The following is a 13617-nucleotide window of genomic DNA, read 5'->3' as shown; positions in this document are numbered from 1 at the left end:
GTGGACCATCTGGATCATCTGCAGGGGGTGGATCATCTGCAGGGCGTGGACCATCCGGATCACCTGAAGTGGATGGACCAGTGGATGCAGGCTGCAGCTCAGAGTTTGGCCAGTCTGACACCATGGATGGTGCAAACGCTTCCTCAGGGAAAATATCTCTGTTATATGGGAAAATCCCAGTGGACTTGAATCGTGGGGTCCTCCATCTCATCTGTGAATATTCTCTTTGCCATAGCTACTGCACCCCAGGCTACTGATTTTACTTCTCCTTTCTCTTTTTTCTTTATGAATCTTTGTCTTGTCAATATTTCTATCCTTTCCAGCTTTTCTTAAGGACTTCTTTCCTTGCATGACCTCAGCGGCTGCACTCTCCATCTCTGCGAGGGGTGTTTGGCCCCATGTTGTCTTCCTGCTGTACTTTCTTGGCATGATGGGTTTTCTACAATGTTTATGACATAAAAATAAAACATATGTAATGTAATATTACACTAAATATAATATATATATATATATATATATATACAGTATATATAATATAAATAATATTACACTAAAATATGTTTAAGACTAAACTTAACTTGTGCTTCATGCCACTTTTTTTTTTTCACAGCCACTTTTTTTAGAAAAAACAACATCTCTAGCAATTCAGGCTAATCTTCAACTAGCATCAATCACATGGTTTTATATGTTTGAAGTTCATCAACGTGTATGATATAAGTTTTTCTACCTGAATCAATTTGCTTTGACACAACAGTTGATTAAGTTAACAGCAAGAACATTTACTTTTACATGCAAAAAACACATTTTTGTAAAAAAGACATACTTACAACAGCGCCAGCACCAACTTCTCCTTCCTTGCAAGGGGGGAATGGGAGGGGCGCGAAAATATAATGGTCACATGACCACAAATGTTTTCCGTTGCCTAGATACAGGGGGTGTCTCACATTACGGTGTCTCACATTACCCCGCTCTCCCCTATGACTAAGCAACCTGTCAAGTTTGTAGGCTCCTCTCCAAGTAGAAAAAGTACAAGCTAGTACGCTAGGCTAACTAGCTAGCGTTAACAGTGGCTTTAATGGGTCTGCTTGTGGTGAGGGTAAATGACTAGACTGTTTATACTCACACCAATTTAGAAACAACCAGGATAGCTGTTTCAGTCTTTATGCTAAGCTAAACTAACCATCTCCGGGCTGTAGCTTCATATTTAGCATGCAGACATTTGTTTGAATTTCAATCTATTGCGTTATGGGCTTTGGATTTTTGGATAAAGGTAGTCCAAAAATAAAGGGGTTGTCAGAAAGTTCAGCCTCTACCTCGTATTCAATTCACCTGCTGTTTTTCTTTTCCTGTCTCTGTTACACTCTAACTAAAATCCACCCTAAAAAAAGTCCTCCTTGTTAGCGTGGTGGAATCTCTCTGTTCCAATGCGCGGTGTTTCCTGTCAACACGCTGCTGCTGTTTTTCTCCATTTCTGCCCTTTTTCCACTGTTTGAGAAAAAGCCTGACACATTTTAAACAGAGAAAAAGTTTCTCTTTATTGATGCTTGAATGACAAGCTCAACTGACAGGAAGCTACAGAGAGCCGGCAGAGGAGCACTGAGTGTCTACGCACATGCATTATGCACATTCAATCACACCTGCACAGACAGGAAGACAAGAAGCGCACCACACCTCCCACGCTAGCAAAACACACGCTCACTTGACAAATTAGAATGGTTGCTAGCCCGCCGGATTTTGACATCGCACGTATCTGTCACATTTCTGTCAGAGCTTCACATGGTTTCACATTGAGACAAAGAAACCCAAAAAGAACCCACGTGTCCTCCCCTCCTCTCCCCCTCTCTCTCCCTGTCTGTCCTCTCCTGTCTTTCTCCGCTGGGTACTGTTGGAGGAAGCAGGAATATGGAGCAGAAGTCATCATCACATGCTGCATAATTCTCAGTCTCCCATTGTAATATGCTTTGGCTCTTATAAAAGATTCAGCAACTTCGTCCATGTGTAGATTGTGAATGAAGTGAGGTCTTGTGGCTTTAAATTAAACATTTAGTACGTTGTTTTCTCATCCAATGTGCTGGACTCAACGGTGATTAAGCACAAAACACCTAATTCTAGGTGTGTTGACAAATACTAAAGAATACATCTTAGCAACAATCCCCGGGACTAATATAGCTGTGATGATAGCGTGCAACAAAGATGCTGAATTAATATCTGCATTTGTTCCCAGAGGAGCTAATGAGAATGGTCTCGAGCATTAACAATTATATTTTTATTAGTGATTAATAATTTAAGTAATTCAGCATGTCAACATGCTCAATGTTCATTTGTTCCAGTTGAATCAAATGAGAGAATTTCAGTTTTTATATTATTATCAAATGTAATATCCTTGGACTCTGACTGTTGATCCCATTTCACTCAACCATTTTGGACTCATGTTATTAATTATTTTAGCAACGCTAGCAACTGTGACTTCTATCAGTCTGAACATTTGGCCCAGACAAAGATATTTCAATAATTAATGGAATAAATAACTGTTAAAAGGATTGCCATGATATTTAAGACATCCATCCATGGTGCATATATGATAGCATCCCCATGAGGTTTTTTTTTTTAATTTTTGGATAATAGCTCAAAAATGGCCTCATTTTTGGTATAGGTATTGGTGTCACACTCAATAATTTAAACATCCAATACTTTGATTTATAACCAAATACCTTCAAAACTGAGGAAGGACAGTCCCATAAGCCTCAAATGTATTTGCATTGACTGGTAATTAGCAAACATATGAATGCCAACATTGTAACGCTTTCATTTTTCTAATATTTTAATGATTATACGTTTAATACATCTGATAGATTTACCTATAGATTAATCAGCTAAATTAAAATAATATATACAGTAAGTGAAAAAGGTTGTCTCAGAGAGAGCTGAAGAAGGAGAATTGTGTTGCATACACTTCCATAGCACCATCTTTTTGAAGGGTCTCTCATAGAGAGAAAGAACTATTTGTAATCCACTTCAATAATTAATCACTAAGGGGTTGGATGATGACATTGTTCCTACTCTGCTGCAAAGATTGACTTTCTGAAATTGAAGGAATTATTTCTGACCTTCGCCTAAATTCTTACCTTTGTAGAAAAGCAGCTCATTACGTTGGAAGAATGTGCAGCAGAGGTGTGTGTGGCTGCTGTCCAACTGAAAATCATTAGCTGGTCTGTTGGGCAGCGCGTCTGCGAGAGGCTGAGGCAGGGTCTTTGCTGCCACTTTTAATATGAGAGTGTTGTACCTAGAATTGTTGAGTTTTAGGTCGATTTAGTGGAGTTTTGTGTGTGTGTGTGTGTGTGTGTGTGTGTGTGTGTGTGTGTGTGTGTGTGTGTGTGTGTGTGTGTGTGTCTGCGTGTGTGTGCCCAGACAGTATTTTTAACATGGCTAGCCGACTTTTAGCAGCCCACAGTTAAACAGTGACTCACAGATTCCTTTCTTTCTCCCTCTCTTTCTTTCTCACCAGCCTCTTCTGTTTCTCCCTCCACTCTTTTTCCTTTCTGTTCTTTATTTTTTTACTAAATCCCTGGATTTCTATCTGTCTTTCGCTGCCTTACCACCCCCTCTTTTTTTTCTCTCCAGGTTGGGTGCTGACCACAGCAGACTTTGGGAGAGAGGTGCTTTTTCCTCCCCCCTCTTTCTTCCATCTGTGCCGGCCATAAACCCAGTAAGTTATGCTATGAATATGACCATACAACCACTCTAAATTGCTTTGAAACGCTATGTAACTCCTACTATTATTACAAATATGTTATTATAATACTATTGGTGTAGAAGCTCTTTATTGTTTTATTCTTTTTCATATCCGTAAGGGTTCGTGTATATATTATATTCAGGCTCTAGACAAGAAAGTATAGTTTAGTCCCAATTACATTCTTTAACTTAAAGAAAAAATAAACTGTCTGGCTTTGATTGGGAGAGAAAGGCAAAATAAATAATAGTAATAGGGATTTAAATTCCCCTGCTACACATTATCAGGAAATACACACACACACACATGTACAAACATTTGCAAATGGAAGTTCATTTCAGCATTAGAGATGCCCAAATCAAAAGCAACACCAAATGTTCCCGACTGGAGCTCCAGATAAAAAAAAAGTTTCCTGACATACACACACACACAGCCCCCGAGGGCCCCTGGGACTTCAAAGAGCCGTCTACTGTACCTCAGCGACACCTCAACACCAGGTGCCGCAGAGAGGAGGAGGAGGAGGAGGGCCGCAATGGATATGGTGAGGGGGGAGAAGGAGAGACATAGGGAGGGACAGGGAGAACATGGGCATGAAAGGAAATAAAGTCAGAGGTGAAAGGAAGGGTGAAAGATTCAAGGAGGGAATCAAAGAAAAAGAGAAGGAAAAGAGCAGAAGTAGCAGATGGAGAGGAAGGAAAAGCTTCAGAATTAGGAATACAGTAGTTGAGACAGAAAATAGACAAGAGGCCTAAGACCGACCGACAGACAGACAGACAGACAGACAGACAGACAGACAGACAGACAGACAGACAGACAGACAGACAGACAGACAGACAGAGAGAGACAGACAGACAGACAGACAGACAGACAGACAGACAGACAGACAGACAGACAGACAGACAGACAGACAGACAGACAGACAGACAGTCAGTCAGTCAGTCAGTGAGCTGCAACCGAAGACAGAGAGATGTGGACCAACAGTAACACTCTGTTGCTAATAACCTGCTGCTTTGTTGTGAAGATCCCTAGTTCCCCTTTTATTGGTGAACAATTCCTTTAATGATAGCAGTAAAACATTCTCTCCCACACACATACACACACACACACACACACACACACACACACACACACACACATACACACACACACACACACACCTCTCTGCCTGACAGGAAATGTGCTTCAGAGCACAACGCGACGAGTCACAGTTCAACTTTTACAACTCAAGGACCCAGCACACTCACTCAGACACCAAAGTTCAAATGCAGAAGCAGCATTCGTATACACGTTAGCGATATATATGGTGCAGAAATGGGGGTCTTTGTGTAATTTGAGTGCTTGTAAGTGTTTGAATTAACTTGTTGGGAAGCTGTCAATCATGCAGACAGGCAGGAAACGAGGGTTTGAAGAGTCACTGGCACTCAGAGCGAGATATATTCTTAACAGAACGCCATTTGGTTCGCACTTTGATCCCAGCTGCCTTTCAGTGCACACACTGTTGCGTGGCTGCTTCAGGGAAACCTTTGAGTTACACAGGAAACAAACCCCCCCCAAATCCCCACGTGGCAGTGTTAGTCCCTTGCTAACTTGTATTGGGGAGTTCATCAACACAAAGCTTGCATTCTTATTCTCAGTTGATTGATTTCTCTTCTTGCTGAATGTGGAAGAAGCATGACAGTTTTGATACATTTATACATGTATTGAGAGCCACAACCTAATGTAAGCACAGTATAGCTATATATAGATATATAGATCCCCCTTGATGTGTGAGTATGTCTTCAAGAAATAGTTTGATATTTTGGGAAACATGCCTATTTGCTATATTGCTAGGAGTAAGTCAACAAAATCAATACCACAGGTATGTGCTGTTAATATGAGGCTAAAGCCAGCAGCTAGTTAGCTTAGCATAAAGACTGAATACATGGGCATAAGGCTTGTCCTTACTCTTAAGATTACCAATTAATATGTTATATTTTGTTTGTTTTAGCCAAGCTCTAACTTTTAATCTAGCGAGATACCAGGCAGATTTTCATAAAATGTTTGGACACAAGCTAGCTGTTTCCCCTGTTCTTTCAGTCTTTATGCTAAGCTAATCTTTTTCTCAATTCAATGGACCAATTTGAAAGTGGTGCCAATCTGTTCATCTTACTATTGTAGGGAAAGAGAAAAAGCCCATTGTCCCAAATTGTTACAGAATATTTGAGTGGATTGAGGTATAAACAAAATATACAAAATGCTCTGTGTTAGCATGCCTACAGTAGCCTTTTTAAAACAACAATAAAATTTGGTGACCTGTAGTAATTTAAACTAGATTTTGGTGTAAAGAAAATAAATGTGGATATCATGTAGGTTACACTTGTTTCCTTACAATGGAAAGCTAAGGTATACAATAGAGCTACATATCATGCTCTGTTACCACATAATGCACAACACCCAGCAGTGAAACTCCAGAGCTTCATCCACACTCAGCTCTTTCTTATTCAAAATGCAAATTGAGACTGCAACTGATACAATAAGGGACGCATTTGCATTCCCCTCACAGTCTGTTCTGGGAGAATTGTCTCATCGAAAAAAAGACTTTCAGTTTTTTAGAAATTGGTGCTACACAGGTGGCCCGCCTCCAAGGACTCTCAGACAAACAGCAATGGAGGACAGCGAGGCAGCAAGGTGACCGAATGTAGAAAAAAACATGACAACCCTCCACCCTGCTGATGTGTCCTTGAGCAAGAATCCCCAGTAGCTGAGCCTGACCTCTGACCTCCCTGTGGAGGGTGACAGTTAAAAAGAGACTTTCCCAATGGGGATTAATAAAGCATCCCATTATCATTTGAATGCAGCTGATTGTATCTCAGTCAGTCTACATTTCAGTTCGCAGACCTTTCTCTAAAAGCCTGTGACGTGACCTTGTCCCAGTAAGTCTCTTGTCTCTGTTGGCAAAGGTCTGCAGACCCAAATGTCAAATGATAAAGAAACAATTGGCTGGGTTGTACGACTCCCACTTCTCTATTCATATATCAGTTTTCAAGCTCCAAATTTGTATTTTTAACTTTTATTTCTCTTCTTGCATTCCACCAAACCAACTCACATAGATTAACCACATGTTTGTTCGTAGTCATCTAAAGCCACATCTTTTAAAACATTATTACTTTAGAGGCAAAACACATCGGCATTCATAGCTCAACTTTTAAGTCTATATATTATTCCCTCTGTGTTTTCCGAACGGATTTTCAGATGTAACGAGGATAAAGAGGCACAAAATGTCACAGACAAATCTTTCACATCTCAGTGTGCACTCGTTGCAGAGTTATTGCACAAGACCAAAGGCCAGCTAAAGCAAACTTAAGAAACAGCAAACACTGACATTCCCCCCTCTCTCTGTCCTCTTTCTTCCCGTCTCTCTCTGTCCCTGTGGTCAACAATCCCTCCGCTGGCCTTTATCCCCAAATCCCCATGGACAGAGAGTCAGGGGAGGGAGAATGCTTAAATGCTTTGAGTGATGGTGTGGAATGCTAGAAAGCATGTGTGTGTGTGTGTGTGTGTGTGTGTGTGTGTGTGTGTGTGTGTGTGTGTGTGTGTGTGTGTGTGTGTGTGTGTGTGTGTGTGTGTGTGGCTGAAGGGGGGAGAAATGAGCAGGGGGTGGAGTATGGGTGGGGGGGGGGGTCTCCTGCCAGGTCTAGGATCTGGTATGCGTGACTGAACAAGAGGAGGAGAAAGAGAGGAAAAAGAAGGAAAAAAAATCCCCCACCAGAACCTGCCTTCCTAACTTCTAAAGACAGACAATGGCTACTGACTGGTCTGGCAACCCTCTGTGTGTGTGTGTGTGTGTGTGTGTGTGTGTGTGTGTGTGTGTGTGTGTGTGTGTGTGTGTGTGTGTGTGTGTGTGTGTGTGTGTGTGTGTGTGTGTCACTTCACACACAGGACACGTCCTGATGGAAAGCAGAGAGAGGGAAATCTTCTACTCTAACCAACTTTAGATCTCATTACTCCACACATGCAGCCGCACAGACACAGTTCTGCCATATGTGAAACAAAAAACTTCAAAAATACACCCAAAACCTGGCATATAAACCATGAAATACACTAAATACAACCCTCTGAAACCTTTGAGAATTAAATGTAAACCTAACTGTCCTACCAGAAGAGCTGCTACACCTTTTTCTCTGCTGCATTTCAGGATGAAAGACAGACGTTGATGATTAAAAAAATTCAGCAGGCTAGAACAGCTTCCTATAACAAACGCCCTGGTGATAATTAATTACACAGGCACTGCAGCCAAATCAAGGCGGCAAGCATCCATTTTGAATCTCCTCGTAAATAATAAAACAACACAACAGATTTTTCCGTCTTTTCAGCCCTTTGAGGAGCAAGGCTGGACTGATCAGGGACAATACTCAGAAATGTGTGGGTGGTTATTAGAAGCAAGGCATTGTTCTTAAAGGCTTAATTGTATTAAATACCCCTGATTATTGACTTAATAACAGTACTGACTGTGTTTAAGGAATAAACAATGATCAATAACAATGTGGAGAGACTGTTCACATCCTTAAAGAAAAAGACATACAGCATGACAACAGGAAGTGCTACATCCGACACAAAAAGTAGTCCACACAGCTCTTTTTCATTTATTATATAAATATCTTTAATTGTTTAAACCGTAAGAATATAAAACAATTTAATTTGGGGATTCTGCAGTTTTTCTTCTTCTTTACAAACACATAATATACAGTACATCTTTTTTATTTTTGAAACACACACAGCTTTGTCAGCAGGACGCACATCCGTATATTAATTTTATCTTAGCAGGTCATTGCATTACATTGAAACGTGCACACACACACAGGCCTCGGTGTGTGCAAGTGTGTGTGTGTGTGTGTGTGTGTGTGTGTGTGAAAGAGAGATATGGGGAGAGAAAGAGACGCATTCCGCTTGGAACCCGACACAGAGAGAGAGAAAGAAAAATAATCGATTGCTCCTTATTCTGAGCATGTCTCAAAATGGATTCAGGGTATTTTTATTCGGGGAGAGATGGAGAAAAAGAGGAGGAAAAAAGATATCCCTTACCCCTCCTGTTTCTCCCTCCCTCTCTCTCACCGGTGAGAGCAACATGAATATGAATGCGACCTGTGTTGGCATTAACGTGGGAAAATAAAGCCATGAGACAAACCCTGATTTATTTCGATCAATAAAGGGTAGAAGATATAGAAATCACTTCAATTTGAAGTACGACGCTCTGAACATCCACTGACATTTATTCCAACCAGCATCCCTTAGAAAAAATAAACTTTCCTCCTTATGTTTTAACGTTGTGTTTATTACCAGCCTGATTATATATTTTATTTTGCATTGTAGCACTTGGATATTCCTGTAGGTATTTCTTCTGAGGGTATGCAGATAATCTTGCTTCCTTTATGTCAAAGCTTGAACATAACACATCTATAAAGGACATAAAAGTTGGACTTTATCCCAAAAAATGAGGAAAACAAACCATATAAAAGCTCTTGCACACAAGCGGGGCTGTTTGTTTTTTTTTGCATAAAGCGTCGTCATTAAAATCTAAAAAGATTTTATAGCTCGCTTTCCCCTTTCTCTTTCTCTCTCTGGGAAATAGTTGCTGTTTATGGGGCTAAATTAACAAAGGTAGTTAGATTGTGTCCTTTCTCCAGCTCTGCTCACGGAGGAGGGAGAGGGGGAGGGATGGGGGAGGGGGCAGACACAGTCCCTTTAGGCACATTTTCTCCCAGTCTCTCATTCTCGCTTTTCCTTCTGTTTTTTTTAACAGTATACACCCTTTGAAAACAACCACATACGAGGTAGCCAAATGTTTTTTAGGCGTGATGGCTGTAACGGAGATTAGTCATAAATGTCTTCAATCCAGACTCACTGTAAAACAATAAAAGTAAAGTTTTTAAACCTCACTTTGCTTCAAATCAAAACGTGGATGCAACTTTGGATGGATGCAAATTTCCCTTCAGTATTTTTCTTGAAGCAGGTTTCAGTAAATGAATGTGAAACAAGCTTTGCATTGCAAAGTTACTCCAGTATGTCAGACTTTCTGAGATATTACAACTGAAATATACAATAACAAAATAATTGTTAAGAGGGATTTTCATGAGCTCATAGCAAGAGTAAGTTTAAATTGCTTCCTACCAGGCAGGATATTAGGTCATATCAAACACTAATTGAAATCTTGCAAGGCCAACGGAGGAAAAATAAAACATTTTAACATAATTGTTGTCACATGGGAGAAGCACACCTTACACAACCCCACAGGAGGCGAAAGGGAGGGTTTCTCTCTTTTTAAACAAGAAAAGAAATTTACCCGCCCAACTATTCCCCCTCCTCCTGCTCCCTCAGGCCCCCCTCTGTCCCCATCCAAAAACCAGAAGAACAAAAAGAGCAAAACATTTCCAATCACCTCACTTTCTCACTCTCTGTCATTTGCCAGAGTCCCAGGTTCAACACTTTAAGGCAGGGGAGCTGTGTGATCCTCTCCAGCCCCCTCTTGGTGATCTTAGTACATCCATACAGGTCAATGCCCGCCAGCTGGGTCAGGTGGTCCGCTATGAGTTCCAGCCCTTTGTCCGTGATGCGCACACACTGTCCAATGTTCAGGGTCCTCAGCTCGTGCATCTGCCTCACCATACGGTTTATCCCGTCGTCAGAGATGTGACAGGAGCACAGGGACAGGGACTTGAGCTGGTACAGCCCCTGGGCGATGTATGCCAGGGACTGGTCCCCTATCTTATCGCAGAAGGAAACGTCAAGCCCGGAGAGCCTTAGGGTGCCCATGGCGAGGTGCATGGTCCCCGTGTCACTGATGTTGTCACAGGATCTTAGGTTGAGGCTCCACAGCGAGGCCATGTGGGAGAGGTGGATCATCCCAGCATCCGAGATCCCCCCGCAGAAGCTCAGGTTCAGAACCCGGAGCTTGGTCAGCCCCTTGGAAATGTGTTTGAGTGACAGGTCCGTCAGTTTCTGACAGTCCTGCAGAGTCAGGTACTCCAGGTTCAAACAGCCCTCTGCCGCGCTGCGGGTCATACCCGCCAGATGTCCAATCCCCACATCCGAGACATGCCTGCAGGACCTCAGATTGAGGCTCTTGAGCCTGTGGAGGCCCCAGGCTATCAACAGAAGCCCAGTGTTGGTGATGTTGCTGCAGCCACCAAGCTCCAGCACCTCCAGGTTCTTCAGATACTGAGCTATCCTGCCCAGACTGGAGTCTGTGATCTGCTTGCACAGACTCAGGTTCAAAACCCTCAGTGATGGGATCTCCTGCACAAACGCATGACCCAGCCCGTTATCTGTGAGGTTGTAGCAACCGGACAGGTTGAGGGACTCGATGTTAGGCATTCCCTGGATCACATAACTCAAGCTCCGGCGCAGGGACAGGATCTGGACCCTCCGGATGCCCCTGGCCTGGAGGCTCGGGAACAGAGAGGGATTGGCCCGGCGGAGGTGCAGCTTGGCCTCCACCCCCCTCCACACTGACTTGTGGTAGGATGCGTCCCTCCAAGCGATACACACTTGGGCTACCCTGCCTTTGTCCCTCACGTCCAGATAGCTAAAAATCATGGCCAAAATTTCCGGGAAGAGGCACGAAATGTGCGTCTCCATTGTTTTTCAAACCCCAGGCATATAAGAATTAATATTCCACACCTCCAAGGCTGAGAAAATAACCTTCTCCCCTTCTCCTGCAATTATGCAAAAGTATCAACAGTCCCAGTTATCCACAGAAGTAAAAAGAAATAGGAGTTGTTTGTTTCTCTCTTTTCTCACATTGAACTGTGCAACATCGATCCAACTCTCTCCAAACCCACGTGATCCAGTTTCGTTGCGCAGTAGGATTCAACTGCATTTATAAATGAGGAAAAACAAAAAAAGCGTTTATTCCTGCCTCAACTCCTCTCTCCGCCAAAAAGAGGAGGAGAGGGGGGCTAAAGGAAGGAGGAGGAGAGGAGGAAAAGCGTCAATCCTTCCCCCTCTCTCTCCCTCTCTCAGACGACGCTTCCTTGTATTAAACCTACAGAAAGCCTTCCTCTCTCGGCCGAGCGGGGATCCAGACGGTCGTGCATTTCAGTATAATAAAGTAAAAATAAAACCATCACTCTGAACGCCGCCTGTTCAAAAACATGTCCATGATAGAAAAGCAGGAAAGATAGAGCTAGGTTGGCTTTGTAGGCAGAGTGAGAGAGAGAGAGGGGCGTCCTGGGCTCAAAGCCTTTGTCTGCTCTTTTCAAACCGACTTGGCAGGGACCCCGGCACTCTGGCCATACGATAGGGGTGGATGCAAGTAGTAGTAATCGTCTTAGGTAATAAAGAGAGATTAAATAACAACAAATGCTGCACGTAGTGCCCTTACCAAACTATAACGTGTGCACTTATGTGTGGTGATATTTCATACGCGATGCAGTGCGACAATAATTCGTATTCTTATCGCTCCCCCCTACCCCCTCCGTGTCAGTCAGTTGGTTTGTCCCGCCTCAGCTGGAACGGTGCGAACAGTTTCCCTTGGAAACCAACTTCTTACAATTCAGTTCACTCTGGGCTTTAACCCTTTGAGCGGACCACACAGGAAACACAGAAGCCGACTGGAGAAGTCCTTTTCACCCCGCTAACTTGGAATCAATATAAAGTATTTTTTATTTGCGATTTTTTTTATTGGTATTGTTGTTGTTTGGATTCTAGCAAAGTCTCTCCCGAACGGCCACATAACAGAATACAGTGCTCTTTGTCTCTTTTAAACAGCTTCTGTTCTGTAAGGCTACTTTGTGGCAAAACAATTAAAAAAATATATATGTATTTGTATTTTGTCAGTCAAATGAGAGGAATTACTGCCCGATTTCAAACATGCAATATAACAAAATTCAGCTCATAAAATAAAATGGAAAGAACACACAACAAAAAAGTGGATTTATTTCAACGAACTTTATTGACTTTGTACTGACATTGTGGCAGAGTGTGTGAGAGAAGTATGAACACACGCACACGCGCACACACACACACACACACACACACACACACACACACACACACACACACACACACACACACACACCCTGAATAGAAATAAAACTATAGGCTATGTGTTACAGTTCTGAGCCACAGTATTTGAGCTCTTTAAAAAAAAAAACATGTCTTTGTCCGTGTCATGTGTCGTTACTTACTGTACACATATAATATATATGATGATTTATATGGGTGTCCTTAAATGACTGGTGGAGAAACAATCCATAAAGTCTTCTCCTCTCTCATGTGTCCCTCATAAAGTCCCAAAATAATCACTTTGAAGCTGTTGTTTCACATCTGCCATTGCTTAAGTTTTTTAAACTAATTTTAGTGTATCGATAATAGACAGCTATATATGGCAAATATTTTCTAAATTGCTTATTTAGTGTATCAAAGCATTCAAAAGATCAAATGCAACAGCTGGAACGGTATATCTTTTTTTATACCGACCGAGTTATTACCTTCATCCCCTGCGATGGGCCTCTTTGACCCCGAGAGAGTATAGGTGTGTGTGTGTGTGTGTGTGTGTGTGTGTGTGTGTGTGTGTGTGTGTGTGTGTGTGTGTGTGTGTGTGTGTGTGTGTGTGTGTGTGTGTGTGTGTGTGTGTGACAGACAGGAGAACATATGCCTGTGAAAATGTGGTTTTTGCATGTAAACAGTATATATTTTTAAATGCTTTCAACACTCTCTCTCACACTGTTTATAGGCTTCTGTGTGTGTGCGATGTGTGTGTGTGGGTGTAAGATAATATGACAGGGGAGCCGTTTGCTGGAGCCAGCGGAGTGTGGAAGGGTGGTGGAGAAAGAGTGAAGGAGAAAGAGGAAGAGATAGAGAGAGGAAGAGCTGAGGAGAAGCACAGAGGCAGAGAGGGAGAGAGGGGA

At 42.3% G+C, this 13617-nt stretch overlaps 2 protein-coding genes across 4 annotated transcripts in view; one reads left to right on the top strand and one right to left on the bottom strand.

Moving 5' to 3' along the window:
- Nucleotides 1–13617, top strand: part of wnt5b (wingless-type MMTV integration site family, member 5b) — an 83417-nt gene that overhangs the window by 38390 nt on the left and 31410 nt on the right. For 2 of the 3 annotated variants that reach the window (XM_063906009.1, XM_063906010.1), the window contains exon 2: nucleotides 3622–3706. The exons of the other annotated variant lie outside the window; for it this stretch is intronic. The gene's annotated coding sequence lies outside the window, so the exon portion shown is untranslated. The remainder of the gene's footprint in view (nucleotides 1–3621; nucleotides 3707–13617) is intronic. 3 annotated transcript variants of the gene reach the window in all.
- Nucleotides 9021–11960, bottom strand: fbxl14b (F-box and leucine-rich repeat protein 14b). The gene has a single exon (XM_063906084.1). It carries the CDS (start codon nucleotides 11342–11344, stop codon nucleotides 10142–10144), a length of 1203 nt encoding a protein of 400 aa, XP_063762154.1. The 5' UTR covers nucleotides 11345–11960; the 3' UTR covers nucleotides 9021–10141.

This window comes from Eleginops maclovinus, chromosome 17 (genome assembly GCF_036324505.1).
Source record: "Eleginops maclovinus isolate JMC-PN-2008 ecotype Puerto Natales chromosome 17, JC_Emac_rtc_rv5, whole genome shotgun sequence".
Lineage (NCBI taxonomy): Eukaryota > Metazoa > Chordata > Actinopteri > Perciformes > Eleginopidae > Eleginops > Eleginops maclovinus.
Note: the sequence above shows the minus strand (reverse complement) of the source record. Positions and strands in the feature narration are given on the sequence as shown.

What these genes read in the sequence shown, in the direction of transcription:
- fbxl14b (XM_063906084.1), bottom strand. Translation starts at nt 11,344, where the DNA reads ATGGAGACGCACATTTCGTGCCTCTTCCCGGAAATTTTGGCCATGATT.